The 12,142-nt window shown below is 34.9% G+C and overlaps 1 protein-coding gene across 4 annotated transcripts in view; it reads left to right on the forward strand.

Moving 5' to 3' along the window:
* Mthfd2l (methylenetetrahydrofolate dehydrogenase (NADP+ dependent) 2 like) overlaps nucleotides 1-12,142 on the forward strand; it is a 109,699-nt gene that overhangs the window by 33,242 nt on the left and 64,315 nt on the right. For all 4 annotated transcript variants that reach the window (XM_076864104.1, XM_076864101.1, XM_076864100.1 and 1 more), the window contains exon 5: nucleotides 268-375. In XM_076864104.1, coding sequence (XP_076720219.1) covers nucleotides 268-375 — 108 coding nt within the window. The remainder of the gene's footprint in view (nucleotides 1-267; nucleotides 376-12,142) is intronic.

The raw sequence follows: 12,142 nt of genomic DNA on the forward strand, positions 1-12,142 counted from the left end.
AGTGAATCTCAATGTTTAAAATTAATTTGATGGCAACTTGAGGATGTTTGTGGTTTTTAAATGAGGACATAATCAAAGGGAAAGTGACAAATCCAAGAAGCATAAAAATAAATATTTATAAATAAGTGAATGTGGGCATGTTAGAAACAAGCTGCGTAAATCCAAATTTAATTAGAACTTTTTAAAGAATGTTTCAGTTGAGTGTTCTGATGCTTAATTTGTTTCTTGTTGTTGATTCTGCATTTAAACCAAGCTCTGTATTTTAAGGAATTGAAACATTTGGGAAAAATGTGGTTGTGGCTGGAAGATCCAAGAATGTAGGCATGCCTATTGCCATGCTTTTGCACACTGATGGAGAGCATGAACGGCCAGGAGGTAGGTAGGACCTTGCAGATTCCATATATTCTTAGATTTTCTTTCATCTTCCATCATCAAGTAAAAATTTAACAATTTGACTTCACATACTTGTGGACATATGCAATTAAAGGTTTCCTTTATTCCTTATCTAATGGTATGAAAGCCTTGAAAGTGATTAAAGAATTGCTGAAAATATGTGGCCCTGTTGTTTCTTTTTTTTTTCTCTTTTCTTTTGGGCTGTATACTTTCTTTAAGTCATTATAGTCATCAAGAAAGGCTGAATAGTCACAAGATACTTAAAAATCACATGCCTCAGAAAATTATCAGAACCTTGGAAAGTTGGGTGTAGATTTCCTAAAATGGCAAGGTCTTAGTACTTTACAAATAAGCTAGTTACCTCACTTTATAGACAAGGAAGCTGAGGCTTAGGGTTAACTGATTATCTAGAACAGACAAATAGCCATTAAATTGTTAGTAATGACAATCCAAGTCTCTAAGAAAGCCCAGGCAAAATGTGATGGTGTTTGAGAGCATGGGGCTACATTCTTTAGGTGCCTGTCATCACACCATCATCCCAGGATCTTGTTTATTTAAGTATCCTGATAGCTGTGATAGCTGGATGCTGAGCAGCTCCGCAGGAATGAGGATGGGGATAGGATGAGAAAGAAGTTTAGCAAAAGGGTAATAGGGCATTGTTCATGGTTGCCTGAGTCAGTGTTGTGGGCAGAAAACAAAAGGTTACTCATCCCATTGCTTTCTGTTAAATTCTGCATCTTGTTCTAACATGGATAAAAAACTAATTTCATGTTCTTAATAGAAGTAGTTATTGGTCTGTATTTGTCAAGAAATTTTCAATACTTCCTTTACTGCTTATTTTCTTAATCTTTTTTCCTAGTCTTTGATGTAGTAAGTACTTCATTGGTTTAATTCCAAAAATACCAGGGGATTTTCTTGGTTTTCTAATATTAGATCAGAGTGATAGAGACAACATGCTTATGTACAACATACATATTACCATACATAGGTATATACATTTCTTAACATTATAAACCTTGGTGAATTTTAGTTTCTTGATATTAAAATTTTGTGATACTTATTTTAGGATCTTGGCTGACATAATATATATGAAAAATATTTTTCATAATATATATGAAAAATATTTCATATTTAAAATATGAAACCAATGAAAAAATAAACCCAATGTTAATGTATTTAAATTGATGAATGATGAAGATTTGAATATTATTTTCCCTTTCTGGGCTAAGGATTTAAATATTGTGAGAAGTCACTATGTGTGTATAGACATTGTAAGTTAGGGTTGGGAGCTTTTAAAAGCAGGGAGCTTTTAAAAGACTTATTTTGAAGAGCTCTCTGAAAGACCACATGTGATAGTACAACAGTTTTCATGATGCCCATGTTCAAGGCTACTTTCGTAGCCTCACTGTTCACTTCTATCTTATTTTATTTTGGCTTCCCTATCTCTTAGGTATAATAATTATATTGATTCAGTTTGCCTTCACGTAGTCATTTCTGAGTTAAGCAAGGTAAGATAATGAGGAATATTTAACTAGATATACTACAATTTTGACTAAAAGCCAGTCAGTATGTTTTTCATTATTTTCAACATTTTATTGTCTTTTCTAATCAATAACATAATAACCAACATTGTGTAGTTTCATGTTTTTCTCAGTACTTTTTTATGAACTATCTCATGTTTTTCAATAACTAGTATATATTAACGTTATTTACATCTTTCTAGCTAAAGGAAATGAGCTTTAGAGACTTTGTAGGACATGCCCAAGGCCCCAGGAGCAAATGGGGTTCAGAGTTGGGAGCTGGTGCTGATATTATGGTTGAAAGGGAAGAACTGGAGTCAGACTCTTTTGTTGCCACACTTGTGACCCTGGGCATGTTATTTAATTGGTGTAGACCTCCTCTTTTTCATCTGTAAAATGCAAATAATGTTATCATCCATTTCACTTGGTTATTGTGAAAATTAAATGAGAAAAAAATTAAGTGAGATATAAATGTTAAGTGCTAATAATAGTGCCTAACATACAGTAAGTTAAGTTGTTACAAGTAGCTGTGGCTGTAGCTATTGTTTCAATCATCTGCTTAATAACCTGTTATAATTCCAGCCATAAAGTGTAACATAACATGATCTGAGGTTAATGATATGTTTTTACCTTTATTTGAAATTTTATTTTCTTTTTCTGCTAAGTTTTTTATTTGCTGTTTTTAGATCATATCTAGTTTTTTGTAATAATTTGAATAAAAAGACTTTATAAAAGCTTACAAAGTATTTGATTAGAAATGTGACATTCTAATATGTCAAATAATACTTTTTACAGTGTGTACATTTTTATATAAACATCAGTGTATTACATGCTAATTTCTTGTTGAGTTTCAATTTGGAATTAGTTATTTGCCTACAAAATACCTGAGAAAATCAATTTACTCCTCTTTAATGCAATTTTAGACTAGTAATCCTACTGCATATAATTTTATTATATATGGATTATTTATAGGTACATACATGTGTAGTAAAAATAGCTATGTAAGTATGAGAAAGATAAGCATGAATTAATGGTAGTAATGAGCTCTGAAGAGTGAATTGTAGGATAAAAACATTACTTTTAAAATATCTTATACATTGTGTAATGAAATATTCTCATTTGAAAACATATTAAAAATTGAATAAATGTGGATTTAGTTTTAATGCTGGTTATAAACAGTTAAACTTACCTTTATTATCATGGTACCTAAGTGCCGTTATTGAAAGCAAAAATAAATGAAACAGGGAACAGACCTCAATGGATCAGCAAGCTTTCTTTATTAAGCAACAAAATGGCACATTTTCAGGTGAGAACATGGCAACTGGTTACAAGAAGGGTCTGATTTTTACAGGGTTTAAGTGAGACTTAATCATCATATCAGCATGGGTAGTGAGACTTAACCATATAGACTTAATTATAGCAGAATATGTCAGGTGAGCAGTCAGGGAAATATTGTAGAAGGAGAAATTGTGAAAGTTCAGAGCCTGTTGTTTCCTTGACTCCTCGGGACCCATTGTCCTCCTTTCTTCTTGGGAGTTGTTGTTCCCCCTTTTCCCTGGGGGTTGTTTTCCTTATCCTTCAGTTATAATTATAGCATCTAAAATATAACAAATATCACAAAAATGGTTTCCAAAACAGATATTTAATCTCATGAATATTTAATAGGACTGTGGTGACATATATTATTAATATGATGAATTGTTAAGAGCTGCTTACTGAAGATTTTGAGTCTGTGGGAAAGTTAATATTTCAATGTCCGTGTCTGGTAGAGCAGTAATTATGTGCAGTGACTCCATGTGCATTGTTAACTAATGGAGATAATGAAGGAGGATTAACTCTGCAAATTCATATCTATAAAACTTGTTCTACTGACACGCACAAAGTTAAGCATTCAGCTCATGCTGTGTATTTCTTTGCCAGAAGAGATTCAAAACCCTAATCATTCATTTTTGTCTGAAAGCCAAAGATAATTGCTGTAAAAGAAAAATGGCCAAAGTATAATTTAGCTTGATTCATAAGTGTCTACCATTGGCTAGCTTTTTTTTTTTTAAAGTTTGGATATTAAATACATGGACCTCAGATGTTTTGTGAAGAAAAACTTCTTTTAATTCTCCTGGGGCATGAAACATTTGAAATGAAGACGTGCTAAAATCTTGAAGTAAAAGGGTAGGGCAGACTGATACTCAACCCTCAGAGGAAGCAAGGACAGAGATTCCCTCCTGCTGAGGACAGGCTATTTACAGAAGGCTCTGTAGGGGACTGGGCATTGAGCCATTATGTAGCTTAAGGACAGGAGGTGAGAGATGGTTCTTCTTCTCCTAGAACTGTGGTCTTGATGGTAGTGACGGGGCATGAAGGGACATGATATAAAAGTTTGGTAAATTTAAACTATGGATATTCAGTGGTACAAAACAAAATATTTTTGTGGATGCCCATGGTAAAGGGAACTGATATAAAGTGATCAACAGTGGAAAGTCTCTTCTTAGCTCCACTAATTATTAGGCTGTTTGAATAGCTTCGTGACCATTAGTAGATCACTGTGTATTCTTTTTTTTTTTTTTAAGAGAGAGAGAGAGAGAGAATCTTTTTTGTAGATGAATACAACACAATGCCTTTATTTTTATGTGGTGCTGAGAATCGAACCCAGGTCCCGCCCGTACTAGGGGATTGCTCTACTGCTGAGCCACAATCCCAGCCTGATCACTGTGTATTCTTGAGGCTTCTTTGTAGTGACCTACCCAGTTCACCTTTGAGAATGGAAACTGAATACCATTGCTTTAGCACATTGTCTGTTTTTAGCTTTACCATGAGAAAGGAAGAGAGAAACTCTGCAATGTCTTTAAAACAGTTTTTCTTTTTTCAAGATAACACAGTGCCCTAATGACCAAGGAATTATTGACACCCGAGGAATTAAGATTTTATTTTGAATTCTTTTAGAGTAAGTTACTCTCTCTGTATTGTTAATCTTATGCATGCTATCTCCTGTGAATAAGTCCCTCTAAATGGTCATAATATGGGTTACATCGTCCTCCTTTAATTAAAAGGTTATGGCATCAGTGCAGGAACACTTTTTAAAGAGTATTTGCAAGACCAGCAAAGAAAGCACAACTTCTTATTTTGTTTAGAGTCCCATAAGCCTGGTAATATATATTTTTCCCCAGTACTGGAGATTGGATCTAGGACCACATACATGCTAGGCAAGCATTCTACCACTGATTTACATCCCCAGCCCCTTTTTATTTGATCTTGAGACAAGGTCTTGATAAATTCCAGAGGCTGGCCTTGAACTTGTGATTCTCTTGCCTCAGCTTCTTGAGTAGCTGGAATTACAGTGTATACCACCATACCTGCTGGTGAGATTTTTTTTATTTCACTCAGCTGATATTCATTCAGTACTTAATCTCTGTGAATCACTGTGGGATACAGCAGTGTAAAAAACTTTGTCCTCTATTTTCAGAAGCTGCCAGTTGGCCTCTTCAGGACTCGTGCTTGGTAGGCATGTTTTCTCCATGTGCTGGCTCTGCATTGACATCCACTTTTACAGTTGTGCCTACCTTCTGTTGTGATTTCTGTATAGCAGGCCTTTTAAGAGTTCCACTACCTAAACGGAAAACCACATGAGTTTTTGCTTTTTGAATGCCTTTTCTTTGTGAAATTTGACTTCAGTTTTGAAAATGAATATTTTTGCCAGCCTACGAGCATTATCCCCCACTGATAGAGGTAGTAGTAACTCAGTAGTGGATGCTTGAGGCACTGCAGTGTGATGCAAGTGGAATGTGTGATTAAGCTCTGCCCAGTGGCAGGCTGGGTCAACACTGTTAGGTTTCAAGAGAGGAGACAAGTAGGAACGCCTAGGAATGCAGGAGTCACGCAAAGTGGTCACACCACCAGAACTGAGGCTCTTCTTACTGCAGCAGAGTGAAGTGGGATGTTTGCTGCCTCTATGGAAGGAAGCATTTGCAAACTGGGGCAGGGGTGATGGCAGGCATTTAAGTCTCTGCTACTCCCATCCCAATGTGAAAATTACTCTTAACAAGATATTGGGAATATTTTATTTTGTGATGCTTCCATGTTGATTAGACTTTACTAAATTACAACTTTGAGTCTGAGTAGTTGAATTAGTGGAAAAGTAATAATGATTGTTCTAGGCTCATTATCTAAATTGAATAATAGGAGCACGTTTTTATTTTCAATGTTTCATAAATTTAGTTAGCTAGTATCTGGTAAACACTATACTTGGAAAATAGGTATTCTCATCAGAAAACTGGAACTATTACACTATTGAAATTTAAATCTTATTTAAAATATAAAGCAAAGTCCAAAACTTTCTCTTTCCCTTTCATTTTCTCTATTACTTAAGAGTACTAGATATTTATTGTATTAGCAGCGGGAAGCATCCCTTTTTTTAATGTCCATGAGCCTCATTGTTTAAAGGACTACTAATAAGGGTATATATTCCACTTTTATCTGCCTTTGTCCTGTCACTCTCTCCCCGTCTCATATTGAAGTTTCATAAAAGTACAAATGCTATCAAACACACCATCTCTTTCATACCTACTTGTGGTTACAGATCCTGTTCCCTTTGCATGGAATCCCATTTCCCATCACACACTTCCTTTCTTCCCACCTCTCACCATTTCTTCAGATGCAGCTCAAATCTAACTTTTGTGCTTTGAGTATGATGCCATCAAGACACTTAACATATAGCATATTGATTATCTTACCTGTTCACTTCTCATATACACATAGTAAATGTAAACTTCTTGACAAATGTTTTTACAGTCTTTTTGTATTGCTGAAATTTACTGTGGGACTTCATGTGTAAAAATGGATTGAGTCAGTCAGTCAATAAAATCCTGTTCTGCTTTCTATATGCCAAATACCACACCAGCATTGAAGAAAATAAGACTACAGGTTAGGGTTTAAAATATGATACTTTTGGGGCTGGGGATGTGGTAGTGCGCTCGCCTGGCATTCGTGTGGCCCGGGTTCGATCCTCAGCACCACATACAAACAAAGATGTTGTGTCCACCGAAAACTTAAAAATAAATATTAAAAAATTCTCTCTCTCTCTCTCTCTCAAAAGAAAATAAAAAAAATAAAATATGACACTTTTTTATGACACTTTGTTTATTAAAAAAAAATCTCAGTATGCAGACAGGAAGGGAAGGAGGGCAGTTGCTAGGTGCCCACCACTCACAAATTTTTCATATTTAGAATCAATAGACCTTTGTATAAAAGTTTTACTTAAAACACCCCTTCATCCAGAAATCATCTTGTATTAAACAGGGAGGAAGTTGCCTCATGACCATCAGGAAGAAAAAGGATAACCCAGCACACATGGCAGAGGATGAGAAACTGGCACTGCTGACATTCTTGAAAGAGATCTCAGTGTTTTTCCAGTAAAACACTGAGGATCTGTTATTTTTTTAGACTTCCCCCACCCCAAGCTGTGGACTTGCAATGCTGTCTTCTTATACAGGGGATGATTTCTTTGTTGCTAAGTTTGGAGAAAACAGTTGTGAATAAATCAGATATGGCTCTGTCCTCCTGAGATTAAAATCAAGTAGGAAAGACAGTCATTAAACAATGAGGTATAAATGATTCACTAACTGTAAATGTGCAGACTACTTCAAAAGAGAAGTAGAGCTTTACACAAAAAGCTTAGTTGTTGGATGGAATGAATGAATTCTAATCACAATTACATATGAATATTATACTCTATTTTGAGATCTACCTATGTTATTATTGTAAAGGAATGCTTTTATTATAGGTTACCTGAATCTGTATTTAAAACTAAAAATTTCAACCTCATGCACACATGGCAATATACAAAACAAATGCAAATGAGAACTAGTGAAGAAAAAGGGGAAGGAAGGACTGGAGCTATATAGAGCCAAAGATAAGACTTATACTAAAAATAAACACATCATTAAAACCCCATGGATATATTGCCACTATCAGGCACAGCTTTTTATATATTGGAGCTGAATATATGTTTGGTAAATGTATTTAATTGAGTCTAAATTATATATACCATGGTTGAGTCACTAATTTTATCCTGAGAGCTCATTAGCAGGAAAAAAATGACTAGTTACCCAAGTTAATATCTTTTGGATTAAAAATAAACACATGCTAAGGAAAAAGAAAACATTTTTCTGATATTAAAACAAAAGTAATTTCTCCCATGTTTTTTATTAATTTTTAAATTTGTTTTAATTAGTTATACATGACAGTAGAATGCATTTATGCACTTTGATATATCATACATAGATGGAATATAATTTCTCATTTTTTCTGAGTGTACATGTTGTAGAATCATATTGGTCATGCAGTCATATATATATATATATATATATATATATATATATATATATATACTATATATAGTAATAATGACTATTTCATTCTATTATCTTTCCTATCTCCACATCCTCTCCTCTCCCCTACCTTCACTTCCTTCTACCTAATCTAAGGTAATACTATTCTTCTCTAATGCCCTCCTGTCCCCGCCTTATTGTAAATTAGCATCTGCATATTAGAGAAAACATTCAGCCTTTTTTGGGGGGAATTTTTGCTTATTTTGCTTATCATGATATTCTCCAGCTCCAACCATTTACTGGCAAATGCCATAATTTCACTCTTCTTTAAAGCTGAGTAATATTCCATTGAGTATATATACCACATTTTTTTTTATCCATTCATCTATTGAAGGACACCTAGGTTGATTCCATAGTTTTGCTATTGTGAATTAAGCTGCTATAAAAATTGATGAGGCTGCATTACTGTAGTATGCTGATTTTAAGACCTTTGGATATAAACTGAGAAGTGGGATAGCTGGGTCAAATGGTGGTTCCATTCCAAGTTTTATGAGGAATCTCCATACTGCTTTTCATAGTGGTTGCACCAATTTGCAGTCCCTCCAGCAATGTATGAATGTACCTTTTCCCCCACATCTTTGCCAACATTTATTGTTGCCTGTATTCTTGATGATTGCCATTCTGACAGGAGTGAGGTAAAATCTTAGTTTTGACTTGCATTTTTCTAATTGCTAGAGATGTTGAACACTTTTTTCATATATTTGTTCACCAGTTGCATTTCTTCTTCTGTGAAGTGTCTGTTCAATTCCTTAGCCCATTTATTGATTGGGTCATTTGTTTTGTTGGTGTTAAATTTTTTGAGTTCTTTATATATCCTAGAGATTAATGCTTTATAGGAGGTGCATGTGGTAAAGATTTTCTCCCAATCTGTAGGTTGTCTCCTTACATTATTGATTGTTTCCTTTGCTGAAAAGAAGCTTTTTAATTTGAATCTCATGTGTTCTTATAAACAGAAAATTATACAATGGATTGAGAAGTATTCAAAACATGCTTTTTAATTTAACAAATGACCGCTTTTATAGGGCTTTTTAAAATCATTGAAGCACAAATTAAGCTACCACTCACAAGTATTATTCTTGTTTCATTAGACATTTTTTCTCATTTTTTTTACTGAGTTATTCCCCTTTTCTTAACTTCTCAAGACCTACCTATCTCTGAAATCATCAGGGGGCCTTAAAAATATAGCTTCCTACACCCAAATACAATGAAATTAAATCAAAATATTTAAGAGTTGGACCTGAACATCATTATTTTTTTAGAAAGTGCCGTAGAAGAATCTAACATGGTCAGAATTGAAAATGGTTGCTCAAAGTGTTGGAATGAGACCAGGAATTAACTTCTTCCTTTTTAGCTATTCCCTAGGTGATCTTTGCAGTCCCTTGGCTCTAAATACTGTCTGTATTCTTCCTAATCATATAACTATCTACCCAGCAACCCTATTAGCATGGCTAATAAGCATTTCAAACTGACCATATACAAACTTTCATTCTGAATTTCACTTCTCATAGTCTTCCCCATATACTATAGTTTGTATCTTAAGTGTATGTAGTAAAGATTTGCTTCCCAGGAGGCACTATTTGATGGTGGTGGAGCCTATAGGAGGTGGGATATAGTGAAATATCTTTAGGTCATTGGGGGCATGCCCACGAAGGGGACAGCAGGACCCCAGTCTCTTCCTCTTTCTAGTGGTTTTGTTCCACTACTCACTCCTGCCATGATATACGTCACCAGCCCAAATCAGTGGGACCAGCTGATCATGGACAGAAATCTCTAAAACTGTTAGCCATAATAACCTTTTTCTCTTTTTAAGTTGATTGTATCAGATATTTGTGATAGTAATGGAAAGCTGACTAACATACTATCTTAGTAACTGGCACTATCAATTCACCCTGTTGCTCAGTTCATTCTTCTCTCTTTCTCTGATACTCTGATCTACTGGTAAACTGTGTATAATATACCTGTGATATCACCACCTCTCCAATTAATATCCTAGTCCAGACAACTGCAATCTCTCACTTGGAACATTATAATATTTATGATATAGTTTCCCTGCATCCACCCTTTTCCCATCTTCCACATAGTCAATTTTCTACATGGTAGGCCTCAAGCATCCATGGCTTCCCATAACACTTGATAACAACACAACATAAACATAATCCAAGCTCTTTACCATGATGTCTTTCTCAGATGTAATAGATAATGATGTTTTGTGCCAACATTATGACTGATACTTCTAACATGGAACTTAGTGCATTGTATTATAATTCCTATTTCTATATTTTCCTCCATGGTAGTAGAGAATTATGTATCCTCATTGGTTAGCATGATTCTGGGATTCTTTCTTTCTTTCTTTTTTTTTTTAGTACCGAGGATTAAACTCAGGGGCACTCAAACACTGAGCCACATCCCAGCCCTATTTTATATTTTATTTAGAGACAGGGTCTCACTGAGTTGCTTGGGGCCTCACTAAGTTGTTGAGGCTGGATTTGAACTGAGATCCTCCTGCTTTAGGTTTCCAAGCTGCTGGGATTACAAGCATGAACCACTGTGCCAGGGAATTCTGGGATTATTTCTTGATTATTGAATTAAAGAAGGTAGAAAGGGCCTGGAAATGTCTTTAAAACCCGCTAATTTGTTGACTTTAACAAAAAAAGAATGATACTTAAAAATGAAGAAGATCATGTTATTTGTTCTAGCTTTGTTTCTTAACATAAACATTTTCCTCTAATTTGCATTCTACATTAAGCATCAACCAGTCTTTGCTAGGATGTGATTTTGCATAAATTACAGGAGAGCTGATAGCCTAGAAAACTGCTCCGATGGCTCCCAGTAGGCGATTCTCGATTGACTGTGGATTTTATGCACTAAGGAGCATATCTTTCCTACTAGTTAATTACTGAGTTCTTGCAAAACTAAAATTCCAAGAGAGACATTCTATTTTATTCTTCCTTAGTTTAAAAAACATGATGTAAAGCATGAGGCACAAAATAGTTGCTTAAAAATTTGTTTTATAATTTTCTAAAAATCTAGATCTATGTGACAGAATGTTAGACCCTTGCATTATCATATATACAACACAGGGGTACAACTAAGAGTTGGAAAAAATCATCTAAGGGTCAGAGATATACATCATTATATGGTGTAGCTGTTGCAACTTGTTAGTACTGATAACCCTAGGGAAAAACCTGAGATAGAAAGGATTAGATGCAGCAAGCCAGAGGATTAGTTGAAAAAGTCAATGGAGGATCAGAATGGGAAATAGGAATGACAAGAATTTTCACAATGACAAGTAAGACAGGTTAAATAAGAATATAGTTACCAGGAAAGCTAGGAGCCCAAATCAGGAATAGGTACCAAGGTGCTCATTGCCAGGTTAAGAAAAGAAGAGCCTGAATCATTGTAGCCATGAGTTCTAATCAATAATATCTAAATGTGACTTTGATATTTTCCATGGACATTGCCAGCCCAACTCACTTAGGAGTATCAAGTTAACCTAATGCTGTTAAAGATGGAGCAAAATTACTTAAAATATCTTTCTAAGCAGACTGAAATTAATTTTCCTTTTGCCTGAAACTTTGCAGATTGTTAATTATGGATTATGGTGTATCTCTCAATTCTTGCTGAAATCTTCAGTACTGATGTAGCAGGAGATTTTGGTTTTGTTTTGAATGATTGATTGTGTGTTTTTGTATATGAGAGGGGTGAGGGTAGGGTGGGGGAATTCATTTGGAGTCTCTCATTTAGAACTAGAGAATACTCTGGTGGATTGCTGAGGTATAAGGGAATAAAGAGACCCTTCTGAACTGGGGGGACCTGGACTAAGACAGAAATGGAAAGATGCTTCATAAT

Source organism: Callospermophilus lateralis, chromosome 8 (genome assembly GCF_048772815.1).
Source record: "Callospermophilus lateralis isolate mCalLat2 chromosome 8, mCalLat2.hap1, whole genome shotgun sequence".
Classification (NCBI taxonomy): Eukaryota; Metazoa; Chordata; class Mammalia; order Rodentia; family Sciuridae; genus Callospermophilus; species Callospermophilus lateralis.